This window comes from Halichoerus grypus, chromosome 4 (assembly GCF_964656455.1).
Source record: "Halichoerus grypus chromosome 4, mHalGry1.hap1.1, whole genome shotgun sequence".
NCBI classification, from domain to species: Eukaryota; Metazoa; Chordata; class Mammalia; order Carnivora; family Phocidae; genus Halichoerus; species Halichoerus grypus.
In genome coordinates this window covers 150310550-150329324 of record NC_135715.1, presented here as the reverse complement: position 1 = coordinate 150329324, position 18775 = coordinate 150310550, and the positions used below count along the sequence as shown (strand labels likewise).

The window sequence follows — 18775 nt, the reverse complement described above, 5'->3', positions numbered from 1 at the left end:
TGGGAAGGGGAAATTAACTAAGAAATTCTATAATTGTAAGTAACAGCTGCACAGTCAATATTTAATCACTATATTGTGAGACAGTTCAGTAGTGGAAGACAGGATTAACATATTGCTTTAAAACATTCCATTACTTTCTGCATCTGTTTACTGATAATAAAAGACACAGCTGTTCTAAACGAAACACACTAACAGGTGTAAAGTGCCAATTTGGCATTTTACATAAAAGTTACTCCTCATTTCCTTTTGGAATACTCTAAAATTATACTCTAAGCACAGCTACCAATAACTTAAAGAATTTTTTATACTAACTTGGATTATTCTAGTCATTGAGGAAAAGATACGCTTCTTTCTCCATGAATTCAGGATTATTTTTAAACAGTACACATCCTGAACTAATTATAATTACCCCAGATGTTTTCCATAAAAATGGTCACACATTTGACAGGGTTTCTTTAGCAACTGTTCTATATCAAATTTACTGCAAAGAGCATCAAAATTATGAAGTAACACTGTATCAGATTTGTTATGTTTAAACTACAAATGATGATGAAGCTTGAGCTTATAATTTATTTTGACAAGTATCCCAGCTAATCTGTAGCTGTATGTATTTAATCCAAGGCCGCCAAAAGGAAATTCAATATTTTTATAATAAATTCTCAATAATCATTCACCTAAAGCAAGTCAAAGTAACCAAAATTTGTGAATTCCATAAATATAACTATATAGTTTTGGCTTTTTATGTTTGCTTGTTTTTAAAACATAATATACCACAATCAACTTAAAATATCCCAGGTAAAAGAACTCCATTCTAGTAATTTAATAAACATGGATAACTACTTTTTAAATTTTATAAAATACATTATGAGACAATTACAAAATCAATGTCAATGAAAATATTAATGTATTGGTGATAAGAAAGAGCACTGAAATATTTTAATTTGGCCATTGTATTTACTTTAATATATAAAACTTGGAGAGGAAACGTTAAGGTAGAATATCAAGGGAGTCCAAAGCGTTCCAGTCTCTTTCTTTTCTTTTCCTAAAATAAAGACATTTGTCAAATTAGCTTTAGAAAAAGAGGGTCACTAACATTTAAAAATACTTAGAGTCCTTGAGAATATGTCTATATTTTGAGATACACCACCTGAGGAAAAACACATAAAATATATACATTTTAATTATTTAAGATTATATAAAGCATTTAGATCTTCCCCCCAATAGTTCCTTTTCCTTGTTAGCTCAGGTACAAATTCAAATAAAATACAGCTTTACAGTAAAGTGTCCTCAGCCAGGTCATTTAGTTACAACAGCTTTTCTGGTCCTTCTGGAAACATGTTATTATCAATGAAAACTCTATTAGTTTGCTGCTTAAGCTTTGAAAAGAAACACAGGAAGCAAATTTTTACAACAAAAGAATAAAGAAAAACACCAATTTTACTGTGGAATCTAATAAAGCTTAACTCGGCCTATAATGTGGTAAAATTATGTTACCTAGAAACAACCCATGGGATTTACTGATTTGTAAAATAAGTCAAAGTATATAGTCAGTAATCTAAATATGATAATGAAATCTGTGAGTTGTTTATGTAGATTTCATGAGGCTCTCAGTCTTTCTAAATTTAATTACTACATGCAATGATTTATCCAAGCTATCTTAATCTTTATCATATTTATCAAGAAAGGGGCTTTTTACTTGGAATTGCATGGAAGTACATGCTGTGGTGTATCAACTAAAAAAGTTCAATGCATACCTTAAAAGAATTTTAAATTCCTTTTCCATACAAGATTATACTTAATTGTTTAATTTTTACTGTAACTGGGTATACTTACCTTCTAGTAATTACATATTTATTTTACATTCTTTTGTGTTCATAAGGAAAGGTGGACCACCAATTTGTATTATTAAAAGAAACAGTTGAGGTAGATATAAAAGAAAAACTAGGAGTAGAAAGAAAAATAGAGCCTCCCTTAGAAAACTGAGATTTTAAAACACTTGCTAGAGCAGTTAATTCCATTAATTCAGGGAAAAATAAGGCAAAATGGCAACCTAGAGACAAAATGACTTGTCAATTCATTAAAGATAGTAGGAATGACAGTTTAATGTCTTAAAAAGAATTAGTCTTCAAAGGAATTACAGGATGAGTGTTTCTAACAATGAAAAACTACTGAATTTTAAAAATGCATATTGTATAAATTTAGTCAAATTTCTATATTAAACTCTTGACTCTTCTTTTAGTATATATAAGTACGGTTAGAATCATGAGATACTGGCATAGGGTTTTACATTACACAGCACTTGAGTAGCCACTGTGCTTCATCTAACAGTCAAGTAATGAGTTACAGCTGTGGTTTGAAATATTTTAGGATGGTAAGAAATCAATAAATTCTCTAAATCTCTTTCATAATTCAGTAATCTTACTGCATGTATCTCCTAGATCAATCTTGAAAACCAATATATTTCCTCCAAAACTAGTAACAAATACATAATTGAACCCTATGTTCAAATGGGTTTTAATAAGATGGTATGTTAAGACTAGCAAAGCTCAGCTTCTTTGTTCTATAAAATTTCATTTAAAAATCTTTAAATATTGATTCTAATTCCTACAACCATGATGTAGCTATCCATCTGGTAAATTCTGAGGGCATTAATTATTAAGTCTAACTAGTGTGTTTTCCTTCCACCTTCTACTATGCAATTTTTCTTCAGATGAAGTAAAATTTTTCCTCCCATTCAGTTTTTCAAAAATTCAAATAAAAGTTTGCATCAGTATGTAAATCCATGTAGAGTAATACATAGGAGACTTCATTTAGAAAGGGTATATTAGAAGCTTAACTTAAATCCATGGAATAAATTCTGCCTTTCCTTTGCTTAAGATGTGAACAGTGCTTAAAAAGGAAAGAGATTGAGACATGTATAGTTTATATCAGATTACCTCCAATCTCTAGTGAAAAAAGTAAGTTATAAAATCGTGTTTATAAATACCTTTTATAAATACCTTTTAAAAAGTTACATGTTACATATCACCATTTTATAAGCCCAAAACAAAAGCTGTGTCTTTGTTTTCACTGAAAACTTAAATAGCTTTATTGCTACCATATTAGCAATTTAGTTTCTGATTTCAATACTGATTAACTTAACTATTGGTTAACAGTAAAGGAAATTTGATTATGCTTCAATTGTTACAACTGAATAAAACAAGACACTCATAAATATAATAGACTACAAATGCATATTAATCCATACTACTAATGCATATTAATTAAGCATAGAAAACTATTTTAAGAGGTAAATAAATAAGAGGTGAATTTTAAAGAACTGGAATTTCATTGTTAAGTGTATAGTATCAGAATAGGTCAAACTACTACTACTACCTGTTAAAAATTAAAAGGGATTTTCAAATTGTTCTATGATTGTGTGTGGTTTGAATATTTCCAGGTTTTAAAAAATCAATTAAAAATACAAACTCAGATCTTATATATGACATGTTTACACAAACTGGAAGATCATCAATGTATTAGTTTGGGTGTCAATGGAGAAGGATTAGGAGAGAGATTGAGAGAGATTGGGAGAGAGAACAGACATAGACCTTGGACCTTTTTGTTTGGTCATTTCTGCATACATTCCAAATTCTTATGATAGTACAATTTAGGAAAGTATAGTTTGGTATGGAGCTGCTGGCTTAAATTCAGATTGGCCAGCCCAGGTCCACTTTCAGGAGAGTATTCAGATGAGTATAACACTACTGTGAATCAAGACTTTTGTGATATGATGAAGCCAAAACAAAAAACAATAAAGAAATACACTGCAACCAGTGCTGATATAAGGCTGCAACTGTTACCTTTAACCTTGTTAAATTAGTTCCTAAAAACACTCTCTTGTTCTCAGACATTTTTATATAAAAAGTAGATATTATAAATTAACATGACTTTTATGCAAACAGTGCTTTTAATATTTGTTCTAAAGTCATTAAAATAGCTTTCATTTGTATATTAATTTACTTAGCAAAATTTCATAATTCAAAGGTAAATGTCCTATCCATTACAAATGATAAATTCTTAAACAAATAAAATTTGGATCATAAAGCTAAATTCAGAATATGTCCATTTTCAGAATAATATATTCATAGGGGGCTGATTCAAGCATGGAGCTAAAGCAAAACATATTTATTCTAGACATTGAACCTGTGTTATAGAGACCATTTTTATACTTGAAAAAACACCTTTAACACAATTCTAAAAGCAAAATTTTTGTAACTATCACTACTGAAATCAGTAGTTATTCATAAAGCATTTGAGGTACATAGAAAACAGTAATAACCATTAATATCAATAATTTTTTTGTTCATAAATATTATAGCTTACCATGTCAGTATTGACTTCTTTGCCTAAGAATAAAAGATAATTCAGATATCAAATGATATCAAGTATTGTCAGATAATAGGTTCAATTTTAAAAACTGAAAGAAAAACATCAATATTTACACAAGCAATCTAAGCTGTTCCTATGGTAGCTACCATTACTGGACACCTACTACATGTGCTAAGTACTGTGAATATAACTCTACATGGATTATTTGTAACCTTTAAATCATCTCTACAAGACTGGCATTTTCCAAATTTTATAAATAAGATGACCATGTGATTTACTGATAAAATTGGTACATTTCTGAGAATAAAGGCAGAAGACATTATTAATAATTATGCTAGGAGGACAGGTATAAATCATGACTATTCTAGGAAAACGACAATACATGGCCACCTTACCAATGAGGAAACTGACTCAGACAGACTAATTCAAAATGTATTCAATTAACATTTATTGAACAAATTTTGCACTATATATTAGTTAATGGGGATGGCACTCTGATTTTGTAGAACAGGTAACTGTCATATTTGCTTTCAAAGCTTTATCTCTTACTACTATATATACAACCTACAATTCATAAATAATCTAAATCTCTAAAGCTTTATGTTTTTAAAAACATTTTCACATTCATATACCCTTTGATTTTAAAGGTATACTTATATATTACCTATCCATTTCAACCATTAACTCCTATACTTAAAAAACGCTTGTAGAAGTTTGATATGCATTTTTATTTTCTACTAGTTTTGCTCTAGTTTGACATTATATATACAAAATTTAATACACCTCTAACTTACTTTGAAACATATTATGAGATAGGATTCTAAGTTTTTTTGGTCCAAATTAATAATGTAATGCATGAATATGGTTCTGAATAATCCATTACTTGACCAATGATTTATAGCACTTGCTTTTTCACTCTCACAGGTTAAATGTGAGTCACTAATTTCATTCCACTGATCTCTGCTTAATCCCATGTTATTAATATACTATCTTATTTACTGAAACTATATAATTATTACTTGGCCCTACCACTCCTTCTCTACTTGCTATTGTTGCCTGTTTATTTTTGCAGATTCAAGTTTGAATCAAGATAATTAAATTCCAAGAAAAAAACAAAAATTGAGAAAAAAGAATTCAGAGAGAAAAAGACAGTATGAGAATCAATGGTAAACACAGAAACTGCTAAGATTTTGGTTAACAACTGACATAACAATTCTATGTTTTGTGTTAAAATACTGAAACAAATTCTAGGTAATTTTAACAAGAAATTGCCTTGGGAGCTCTATGGGTAAAGTTAAATTTGTCTTATTCAGGGGTAGAGAGATGCTAACTAATTTTGTTAAAAAATATTAACAGTCAAGGATATATTTTAGGAGGACTTTCCAAGATGGTGGAGTAGGAGACCTTAGTTTTGTCTGGTCCAAGGAATTCAGCTAGATAGCTATCAGATCAGTCTGAACACATATGAACTCAACTGGATATCTAAGAAAAGAATTGCTGCAATTCTACAAATAGAAAAGCGATCACTTTCTGCAAGGCAGGAGGTGCAGAGAAGTGAATCCGAGGTGATATATTGGAAGATAACTGCGGGGGCAGGGAATAAGCCGGCTACTGGAAAGTGACATAGCAGTGGAGTGCAAAATCAAAACTTTTAGAAGTCTGCTCCAGTGAGGGACATCCCTGCCTGAAAGGCACTCATGTGGCAAAGGAGGGTGGAATCCTAAGTGGGACAGTGTGGTCTCAGGATTCCGGGGGTCACAGAAAGAATGGGGGTGGCTAAGTGTGGCAGAGTTCCCAGGCATCAGAGTGGGGAAGCCAGCTGCAATCATTGAGCCCAGGAGTGGGCTTTCAGCTTGGTGCTGCCATAAAGCGCAAACCATAGAACAGCTGGGCAACTACTCTCCAAGCAGGGGCCGAGCAAGTGGCAAAACCACAGCGTGACCCCTGCCCCCTCCTCTGGGAGGAGCAGCGAGGCTGCACGCCAGGAGTCTGCAGGGTTTGGAGACTCAAAGCAGTGTCACATGCCTGATGTAGAAATGCTCAGTCACAGGCTGGATGAGCAGAGTGTGGACAGAGACCAAGGAGAGAGGAGTGACTGACTGCTTTGCGCTGAGGATGCACTGAAGAGTGGGGGGCACGAGCTTTCAGCTCTGGGGCTGGAAATTGGGAGGCCACTATTTTCATTCTCATCCTCTAAAGAGGAATGGAAAGCCTTGAGGGAACAAAAGCCCCAGAGAGCAATCCAGAGCCACTTATTTAGCCTGGCTGCCTGGCAAGGGCAGTGCAATTCCGGCTGGGGCAAAGACACCTGAGAATCAGCACAACAGGTCCCTCCTCCAGATCAACAAGAACAGGCGACTAAGACCAAGTTTACCAATCACACAGAACTGCAAAAGTCCAGCACTAGGGGAAAATAGGATATAGAATTCATAGTTGTTTTCTTATGATTCTTTAGTCTTTCAATTGTAATTTTTTTCTCTTTCCTTTTCAACTAATTTTTTATTTTATCAACTTTTTTAAAAGTCTTCTTAAATTTTCATCTTACAGTTACATTCTGTCATTTCATTGTATTTAATTATATATATATAATAATATAATAATAATAATATTATTATTATTAATAAATATATATATAATTTTATATATATATATATATATATAAAAGTTTTTCTATCTTTACAATTTTGGGGTATAGTTTCCTCTAACAAACAGACCAAAATACACCCAGAATCTAGTGTATTGCTCTGTTCTCTTCACCTGTCTGATTATATTCTCTCTTTTTAAAGTCTTTTTTGATTTTCATCTTTACAGTTACATTCTATCTTTTCATTGTATTTAATTTTATTTTTGTACACATATAAGTTTTTCTTTCTTTACAATCTTGGGATATAGTTTTCTAGCGAAATGACCAAAATACACACAGTATCCAGTGTATTACTCTGTTCACCTGTCTAATTATATCCCCCCCCCCTTTTTTTTTCAGTTTTGGGTCTCTTCTGATTTGTTTAGTGTATATTTCTCTAGGGTCGTTGTTGCTATTTTAGTATTTTGTTCTCACGTTCATCTATTCCACTCTTGAAGAATGACAAGACAGAAAATCTCACCTCAAAAAAGAGGACAAAAGGCAGTACTGACTGCCAGGGACCTAATCAGTATGGATATAAGTAAGATGTCAGAACTAGAGATCAAAATACCAGTTATAAAGATACTAGCTGGGCTTGAAAAAAAGCATAGAGGACACTAGAGAATCCCATTCTGAAGAAATAAAAGAACTAAAATCTAATCAAATCGAAATAAAAAGGCTAATAATGAGATGCAATAAAAAACAGAGGCTCTGCTAAGATAAATAAGGCAGAAGAGAGAAATAGTGATATAGAAGACAAAATGATGGAGAATAAAGCTGAGAAAAAGAGAGATAAAAACTACTGGATCACGAGGGCAGAATTTAAGAGATAAGTGATACCATAAAATGTAACAATATTAGAATAATTGGGATCCCAGAAGAAGAGGAGAGAGAGGAGCAGAAGGTATATTGGAACAAATTATAATGGAAAACTTCCCTAATCTGGGGAAGGAAACAGGCATTATAGTCCAGGAGTCACAGAGAACCTCCCTCAAAATCAATAAAAATAGGTCAACAGCTCAACATATAATGGTGAAACTTGCAAATCTCAGAGACAAAGAGAAAATCCTGAAAGCAGCTTGGGGCAAGAAGTCCTTAACCTACAAGGGTAGAAACATTAGACTGGCAGCAGACCTATCAACAGAGACCTGGCAGGCCAGGAAAGAATGACATAATACGTTCAGGGGTTAAATGAGAAAAATATGCAGCCAAGAATACTTTATTCAGCAAGGGCATCATTCAAAATAGGACAAATGAAAAACTTCCAGGACAAACAGAAACTAAAAGAATTTGTGATCACTAAACCAGCCCTTCAAAAAATATTAAAAGGGATCCTTTAAGTGAAGAGCCCAAAAGTGGCACAGACCAGAAAGGAACAGAGACAATACATAGAAACATTGACTTTACAGGTAATACAATGGCACTAAATTTGTATCTTTCAATAGTTACTCTGAATGTAATTGGGCTAAATGACCCAATCAAAAGACAAAGGGTACCAGATTGGATAAAAAAGTGAGACCCATCAATATGCTGTCTGCAAGAGACTCATTTTAGGCCCCAAGACACCTCCAGATTTAACGTGAGGGGGTAGAAAACCATTTATCATGCTAAGGGACATCAAAAGAAATCTGGGGTAGCAATCCTTACATCAGACAAAGTAGATTTTAAACCAAAGACTGTAGTAAGGGAATAAAAGGAACACCATATCATACTGAAAGGGTCTATCCAACAAGAAGATCTAACAATTATAAATATTTATGCTCCTAACTTGGGAGCAGCCAATTATATAAACCAATTAACAAAATTACAGAAACACATTGATTATAATACATTAATAGTAGGTGACGTTAACATCCCACTCACAGCAATGGGCAGATCATCTAAGCAAAAGATTAACAAGGAAACAAGGGCTTTGAATGACACATTGGACCAAATGGACTTCACAGATATATACAGAGAATTCCATCCTAAAGCAACAGAATACACATTCTTCTCGAGTGCACATGGAACATTCTCTAGAATAGATCACATACTGGGTCACAAATCAGGTCTCAACCAGACTGGGATTATTCCCTGCATATTTTCAGACCACAGTGCTTTGAAACATTAACTCAATCATAAGAGGAAATTTGGAAGGAACTCAAATACATGGAGGCTAAAGAGCATCCTAATAAAGAATGAATGGGTCAGTCAGGAAATTAAAGCATTTTAAAAATTCATGGAAACAAATGAAAATGAAAACACAACTGTTCAAAACCTTTGGGATGCAGCAAAGGTGGTCCTAAGAGGGAAGTACTTAGCAATACAAGCCTTTCTCAAGAAATAGAAAACTCTCAAATACACAAGCTCACCTTATACCTAAAAGAGCTGGCGAAAGAACAGCAAATGAAGTCTAACCCAGCAGGAGAAGAGAAATAATAAATATTAGAGCAGAGATCAATGAAATAGAAACCAAAAGAACAGTAGAACAGAACAATGAAACTAGGAGCTGGTTCTTTGAAAGAATTAATAAGATTGATAAACCCCTAGTCTGACTTATCAAAAAGAAAAGAGAAAGGACCCAAATAAATAAAATCATGAAAGAAGAGAGATCACAACCAACACCAAAGAAATACAAACAATTATAAGAACATATTATGAGCAACTATATGCCAACAAATTAGGCAATCTGGAAGAAATGGATGCATTCCCAGAGAGTTATAAACTACCAAAACTGAACCAGGAAGAAATAGAAAACCTAAACAGACCCATGACCAGCAAGGAAATTGAAGCAGTAATCAAATATCTCCCAAAAAACAAGAGTTCAGGGCTGGATGGCTTCCCAGGGGAATTTAAAGAATTAATACCTATTCTTCTGAAGCTTTTTCAAAAAATAGAAATGGAAGGAAATTTTCCAAACTCTTTCTATGAGGCCAGTATTATCTTGATCCCAAAACCAGACCAAGACCCCACCAAAAAGGAGAATTACAAACCAATATTCCTGATGAATATGGATGCAAAAATTGTCAACAAGATACTAGCCAAAAGGATCCAAACAGTACATTAAAAGGATTATTGAGCATGAACAAGTGGGATTTATTCCTGGGCTGCTAGGGTGGTTCCATATCTGCAAATCAAATACAAAATACACTACATTAATAAAAGAAAGGACAAGAACCATATGATCCTCTCAATAGATGCAGAAAAAGCATTTGACAAAGTACAGCATCCTTCCTTGATTAAAACTCTTCACAGTTTAGGGATAGAGGGAACATACCTCAATAACATAAAAGCCATCTCTGAAACACCCACAGCGAATATCATCCTCAAAGGGGAAAAACTGAGAGCTTTTCCTCTAAGGTCAGGAACATGGCAGGGATGTCCACTATCATCACTGCTATTCAACATAGTACTAGAAGTCCTAGCCTCAGCAATCAGACAACAAAAAGAAATAAAAAGCATCCGAATCAGCAAAGAAGAAGTCAAACTCTCACTCTCTGCAGATGATGATACTCTATGTGGAAAACCCAAAAGACTCTACCCCCAAATTGTTAGAACTCACACAGGAATTTAGCAATGTGGCAGAATATAAAATCAATGCACAGAAATCAGTTGCATTTCTATACACTAACAATGAGACAGAAGAAAATGAAATTAAGGAGTTGATCCCATTTACAATTGTGCCCCAAACCATAAGATACCTAGGAATAAACCTAACCAAAGAAGCAAAGGATCTGTACTGAGAAAACTATAGAACACTCATGAAAGAAACTGAGGAAGACACAAAGAAATGGAAAAATGTTCCATGCTCATAGATTAGAAGAACAAATATTGTTAAAATGTCCATGCTACCTAGAGCAATCTATACATTCAATACAATCCCTTTGAAAATACCATCAACTTTTTTCACAGAGCTGGAATAAATAATCCTAAAATTTGTATGGAAACAGAAAATATCCCAAATACCCAAAGGAATGTTGAAAAAGAAAACCAAAGCTGGTGGCATCACAATTCTGGACGTCAAGGTGTATTACCCATTAGCTAACAATATCATATTGTCAAGGAGATGAACAAAACTATATCCCCAATTCTGTTAAAGGACTGGAGGTAGAGAGAAGACATGCTGCCATATGGTTTCAATCTTCTATACAAAACAGGCTGACAATTTAAATCTAGGGTGGTACAGACTCTCTTCTAAAATATTATTTTCCCTTCTCTCCCCATCAAAACACGGATCACCCATATTTAATACAAAGATCTCCCAGCCTCACTGGGTTTCCAAAATCCTGGTAGCCAGGATTACCCTTTAAGAAGGAAATTGAAATATTCTTCCCTTGGGAAGAGGACCAGCCCAAAGAAAATATCTGAAATCTGGCCTGGTTCCCCAAAGAAGCAGTCCTCAGATAACCATTTAAGGAAGGCTTCAATAAACAAGCCCTACCCAACTATCTATTTAATGTTTCTTATTCTTAGTGTAAACAGGCAGTCAAGGATCAGAAGACATCTGAGGAAAGCAACTAACATAAAAGACTGAACTGAAAAATTGAAAGAGCAACTTGGAAGGAACAAAGGGATATGAAACCTTCAAAAGAACTCACATTGCCTACTGAGAAAGAAGCACACTCATATATTATTAATGGAAGTGCAAAATGGTACAACCCCTATTGATAAGAGTTTGGCTATATCTAACAAAATTTTAAATGTATTTATCCTTTGACCCAGAGTTCCTATTTCAAGGATCCATCCTGAATATACATCTCTACCAGTAAGAAACAACATATTCACAGTTATTCATTGAGGCATTATTTATAATAACAAAGACCAGAACAACACACATAACCATATTAGGGTACTAGTTGAATAAACTGTAAAATATCCATATAATATTATGCAGCCATAAAAAAGAGTGAGGAAGCTCTCTATGTACTGATTTGGAATGATCTCCAAGATATATTGTTAAATGAAAAAAACCAAGATGCAACAACACAAGCTATCTCAAGAAACAAGAAAAAGCTCAAATAAACAACCTAATCTTATACCTAACAGAGCTAGAAAAACAAACAAAAAACAAACAAACAAACAAAGCCCAAAGCTAGTAGAAGGAAGGAAATAATATTAGAACAGAAATAAATAAAACTGGGGTGCTTGGGTGGCTCAGTTGGTTAAGTGTCGACTTGTGATTTTGGTTCAGGTCATGATCTCATGGGTTGTGAGATCAAGCTCCATGGTGGCAGGCTCCACGCTCAGTGGGGAATCTGCTTGAGAGTCTCTCCCTTTGCCCCCTGCCTTGCATATGCATGCTTTCTCTCTAAAATAAATAAATAAATGCTTTTTAAAAAAGAAATAAATGAAACAAGACTAATAAAATAGAAAAGATCAATGAAACCAGAAGTTGGTTCTTTCAAAAGACAAAATTGATAAACCTTTAGCCTGACTCATCAAGAAAAAAGAAAGAGAACTCAAATAAAGAAAATCAGAAATGAAGGAGAAGTAACAACAGACACCACAGAAATAAAGGATTGTAAGAGAATACTACAGAAAATTAATTGCCAACAAATTGGACAATCTGAAATAAATGGATGAATTCCTAGAAACAGATAATCTTCCAAAACTGAAACAGGAAGAAATAGGAAATTTGAACAGATTTAATACAAGAAATGAAATTGAATTGGTAAAAAACAAAAACAAAAACAAAACCTCTACACAAACAAAAATCCAGTACCAGATGGCTTCACAGGTGAATTCCACTAAAGAGTTAATACCTACTCTTCTCAAACTATTCCAAAAATAGAGGAGGAAGAAAAACTTCCAAATTCATTCTACAAGGCCAGCATTACCTTAATACCAAGACCAGATAAAGCGAATATGAAAAAAGAACACTACAGGCTGATATCTCTGATGAACATAGATGCAAAAATCCCCAACAAAATACTAGCAAACTAAATTCAACAATACATTAAAAAAATCATTCACCATAATCAAATTAGATTTATTCCAGGGATGCAAAGGTGGTTCAATATTCACAAATCAATAAATGTGATATGTCACGTTAAAGGAAAGGATAAAAACCATATGATCATCTAAATAGAGGCAGAAAAAACATTTGACAAAATACAATATCCATTCATGATAAAAACCCTCAATAAAGTGGGTTTAGAGGGAACATACCTCAACATAATAAAGGTCATATATGAAAAACCCACAGCTAACATCATACTCAATGGGGAAAAACTGAAAGCATTTCCTCTAAGATCAAAAACAAAATATGAATGTCCACTCTCACAACTTTTATTCAACTTAGTACTGGAAGTTGTAGCTGCAGCAATCAGACAAGAAAAAGAAATGAAAAGAATCCATATTGATAGTGAATAAATAAAACAGTTATTATTTGCAGATGACATGATATTATACATAGAAAATCCTAATGACCATCAAAAAACTATTAGAACTAATCAATGAATTCAATAAATTCACAGGATACAAAATTAATATACAGAATTTTGTTGCATTTCTATACACTAATAATGAAGTAGCAGAAAGAGAAATTAAGAAAACAATCCCATCTGCAACTGCACCAGAAAGAAAAAAATACCTAGGAGTAACTTAACCAAGCCAGGACTTTGAAAACTGTAACACATTAATGAAAGAAATTAGAGATGACACAAATTGAACAATAATCGACACTCATAGATTGGAAGAATATTGTTAAAATGTTCACACTACCCAAAGCAATCTATAGTCAATGCAATGCCCATCAAAATACCAACATTTTTCACGGAACTAGTACAAATAACACTAATATTTGTATGGAACCACAAAAGACCCTGAATACCCAAAGCAATCTTGAGAAAGAGCAAAACTGAAGGTATCACAATCCCAGATTTCAAGATATACTACAAAGCTGTAGTAATCAAAACAATATAGTACTGTAATAAAAACAGACACATAGATCAATGGAACAGAAGAGAGAGCCCAGAAATAAATACGTAAATATATGGTCAATTAGTCTATGACAAAGGAGGCAAGACTACACAATGGAGAAAAGGCAATCTCTTCAATAAATGGTGTTGGGAAAACTGGACAGCTACATACAAAAGAATGAAACCGGACCATTTTCTTAAACCACACAGGGAAATAAACTCAAAATGGATCTAAATGTGAGACCTGAAGCCATAAAACTCCTAGAAGAAAACACAAGCATTAGTAATCTCTTCGACATAGGCCTTTGCAACATTTTCTAGATATGTCTCCTCAGGCAAGGGAAACAAGAGCAAGAATAAACTATTGGGACTACACCAAAATGAAAAGCTTTTGCATAGCAAAGGAAACTATCAACAAATGAAAAGGCAATTTACTAAATGGGAGAAGATACTTACAAATGATATATCTGATAAAAGGTTAATATCAAAAAATACAAAGAACTTTTATAACTTAATATCAAAAATACAAATAATCCAATTGAAATGGGCAGAGGACCTAAATAGATATTTTTCCAAAGAAGACATACAGATGGCCAATAGACACATGAAAAGATGCTCAATATCACTAATCATCAGGGAAATGCAAATCAGAACCACAATGACATATTACCTTATACCTGTCAGAATGACTCGAATCAAAAAGACAAGCAATAAGTGTTGGTGGGGAACCCTTGTATACCATCAGTGGGAATGTAAATTGGTGGAGCCACTGTAGAAAACAGTATGGAGGTTCCTCAAAAAATTAAAAATAGAAGTACCATATAATCTAGTAATTCCACTATTAAGTATTTACCCAAAGAAAAAAGACTAATTCAAAAAGATATATACATCCCTATGTTTACTGCAGCATCATTTACAATAGCCAAGGACGCAAGCAACCCAAGTGTCCACTGATAGATGAATGGATAATGAAGATGTGGTATACACACACACACACACACACACACACACACTGGAATATTACTCAGCCATAAAAAAATGAGATCTTACTATTTATGACAATGGGGATGAACCTAGAGAGTATTATACTAGGTGAAATAAGTAAAATAAAGACAGACAAATACCATATGATTTTACTTATATGAGGAATCTAAAAAACAAAACAAATGGACAAAAAAACAAACAAATAACAACAAAAACACTCTTTTAAAGACAGAGAACAAACTACTGGTTGCCAGAGGGGAGCTGGGTAGGGGGATGGGTGAAATGGATAAAGGAGATTAAGAGGTATGAACTTCCAGTTATAAGTCATGGAGACAATACAGCATACAAAATATAGTCAAAATTATTATAATAACATTGTATTGGTAACAGCTGATGACTACCCTTACCATGGTAAGCAATGAATTATTGAGTCAATAAGTTGTACAATGGGGTATCTGGGTGGTTCCAGTCAGTTAAGTGTCTCACTCTTGATCTCAGTTCAGGTCTTTAGATCAGGGTCATGAGTTCAAGCCCCACATTTGGCTCCACACTGGGCATATATTTTATGTTAATTATACTTCAATTAAAAAAAAGCAACGTACAGAACAGTGAATAAAATATGCTACCTTTTATCTCAGAGAATAGAGATAAATTACATACATGTATCTATACTGAAGGTACAGATGCCTTCGGCTCAGGTCATGATCCTAGGGTCCTGGGATCGAGTCCCTCATCGGGCTCCCTGCTTGGCAAGGAGGCCTGCTTCTCCCTCTCCCACTCCCCCTGCTTGTGTTTCTGCTCTTGCTATCTCTCTGTCAAATAAATAAATAAAATCTTAAAAAAATTAAATACAAGTAAACCCTGAAAATGAAAACAAACGGAAGCAAAAAAACAAATCAAAACAAAAAAAAACCACAACCTATATTACAAAACCATTAGTGAAAGGCTTATCAAACATTCTTAGAATACGGACTTCGAGATATAGCTAAAACATGTGAAAAAAAATCTTAAATTTCCATCAGTACTTTCACAGTTAGCAATTAACTTTGCTATCGAATTTTAAAAGCTGTTTTACATATATTGTAAAATAAAATAAAATAACATTTTAATGTCATAAGAACCCAGATTTTTAGGATAAGAAAAACAATTTTAAGTATAAAAACAAAGCAGAAAAGGAAAAAACCTGAAATATTTCAGTTGAGTTAGAAATATACATTTGAATTCAGTTTTTTAAAAAATGGCATGTGTGGTGCATGTATATGTGTGTGTGTATCTCCATCCATCCTAGCTGCAGGCACTGAGAAAGCCCAGGATTATTAATACCATCCCAAGAAAGAATGAGTACACCTAAAATACCTGCCATTGATTTCTATATGCTATTCTGACAAAAAGGAGCCAGGAAAAATGGCTGATTTTCAAGGACGAGGAAAGTACAAGATGAGCCTGGGGCATCATATAAGTGAAAAGACAGTGATATGCTCAAAGACTATAAAAGGATAAGTCAAAAGGACACAAAATCAGCTTGAAAGAACTCTTAATGGACAGATTTGGAACAATTTTAGTGTTAAGAGTATATGTAGTTGACTGTAAGATACTGAATTAATAAACATTCAAGAATCCATAGTAATAGTCAAAAGGAAAGGAAAAAAATCTTTTGCCACCATAGGCGAGGACTATCACATCACTTACACAGTGAAAACTGGTAAATGTTCAAGAATTAGACATTCAACCTTTTTTTTACTCTAGTTGATGAGGGAGAGCTCTACTTCATAGAAAAAACAAGTGAGCTAATAAATATAAAAAGAACAATCCAATTAGAAATTGCCATTCTGTAACCGCCGGTGTAATAACGACTCAGGAATATTTGCACAATTAGCAAGGCACCTGGGTGGCTCAGTTGGTTGAGCATCAGGCTCCTGATGTTGGATCAGGCCATGATCTCAAGGTCGTGGGATCGAGCCCCAGGTTGGACTCTGAACTCAGTCCAAGTCTTACTTGAATTCTCTCTCACACTCCCTCTGCCCCTCCCCCCACGCATGGGCTCTCTCTAAAAATAAATAAATAAATAAATAAATAAATAAATAAATAAATAAATAAATTCATTCTTAAAAAAAAAAAGGGAATATTTGCACAATACCAAAGTATGTTCCCACAGATTACTTGCTAATTGCAAAGGGAAAGCACATCTTTACAATGAAGAGGTCAAGTAGTCACCACCTTCACCAAATGATCAAACTTAGCATCATGGATAGTGGAACAACCTGATATTACACCCTTCCATTATTATGTAAGATGAAATACCCAGCTATCACCTATGAAGTATTCTTGCCAAAATGATTTAACCTGAATCTAATACAAATTGAGTTTAGAAATACAAAGCATAGCACAAGTAAAAAAACCAAGAGAAAACAATCAGACAAATCCTTCTTCAAGACAACTTTCTTGGTTTCTTCAAAAGGACAAAGCTATTTAAAAAAATGAGAGAAGTGTTCAATATGAAATGAGACTAATAGATACAATAGCCAAATGCAACGATTAAATCTGGTTGTATTTGAATTTTATTTATTTTTAAAAGATTCATTCATCTATTTGAGAGAGAGCATGTGTGATCAGAGATAGGGGCAGAGGGAGAGAATCTTCAAGCAGACTCCCTGCTGAGCATGGAGCCGGATGTAGGGCTTGTTCCCATGACCCATGAGATCATGACCTGAGCCAAAATAAAAAACCAGATGCTCAACCGACTGAGCCACCCAGGTACCCCTGTATTTGAATTAAAAAAAAAAAAAACCAGCTCTAGAAGACATTTTTGGACTGGGAAAATCTGAGTATGGATGGATATTGGGTGATTTAAGGGATTAAAAATTTCTTACATATGACACTTGTTGGGGTTAATTAGAGCAATAAGTCATCCATAATACCTGGCTTGTTAAAATGTAACACAGAGGCCACTGGGGGCAATGGAAGGTTTCAGAGAAGGGCGTGGGTCTTTGGAATGCCAAGGCCTGCTGACCACTCTGCTGTAAGGATGCCGCAGGGAGTTGCCTTCTCTGAAGCTTTCTTAGCCCAAACAGCCACCCTGTGATCTAAGAGATGTATGCATTGTCCCTTAGGCTATGTTTAGCAGATTAGCATATCATATCTTTCCCATAAACAGATCGTCCTAGTTCCAGTAAGACCTCTTGTCACACATCACGTGCTTGAGAAACAGTGATAAGGATCTGTGATTATCCTGAAGGACCAATAAAAGCAGAGAGCACAGAAGGGCTAAGGATCTTTGTCTCTGAGCATTGACCCCCTTGCCTTCTCCTCTCTTTCACAGAAAAGTCTGCAGTAATCTTTCATCCGTCAGTACAGGATTGGTGGCCATTCCCGGCAGACACTAGTTTTATTTTTGAAGAAGAATATTTCTATGAAATGCATTCTTTCAGGAGATATATCCTGAAGTACTTAGAGGTCAAATGTCATGATGATTACATCTTTCAAATAGTTCAGAAAAAAATACAAATGTGAATAAATATGGCAAATGTTAACAACTGTAAATCTAGAAGGTGAGTATAGGTAATCACAGTACTGTTCTTTCAGCTTTTCTGTATGTTTAAAAATGTTCATAATAAATTATTTGAAAAAATACAGAATATGAGCAGTTGATATTAATAGATTAGCACCAATTTTTTTAAAAGTTGGAAAATGAAGTTGAGGAAATTTAGAAAATAGAGCATAAAGGCAAAGAGATAGAAATTATTCATATATATGTGTATATATATACATGTATATGTAGGTGTGTGCATATCTATCTATATATACATACATCTAAGAAGAGTTTCATAAAACAAATTTAAGAGAACACACACAGGAAGAAACCAACTAAAAAGTAACACAAGAAAATCTCTCAGAACTA

General features: G+C 33.9%; 1 protein-coding gene across 1 annotated transcript in view; it reads right to left on the bottom strand.

Annotated features, from left to right (window-relative positions):
• Positions 1 to 934: 934 nt before the first annotated feature.
• The window catches only part of LOC144381514 (uncharacterized), a 38813-nt gene continuing 20972 nt past the window's right edge, over positions 935 to 18775 (bottom strand). The window contains exons 5-6 of the mRNA XM_078069987.1: positions 4366 to 4388; positions 935 to 1042 (exon numbers count right to left, since the gene is read on the bottom strand). Coding sequence (XP_077926113.1) covers positions 4370 to 4388 — 19 coding nt within the window. The 3' untranslated portion in view covers positions 935 to 1042; positions 4366 to 4369. The remainder of the gene's footprint in view (positions 1043 to 4365; positions 4389 to 18775) is intronic.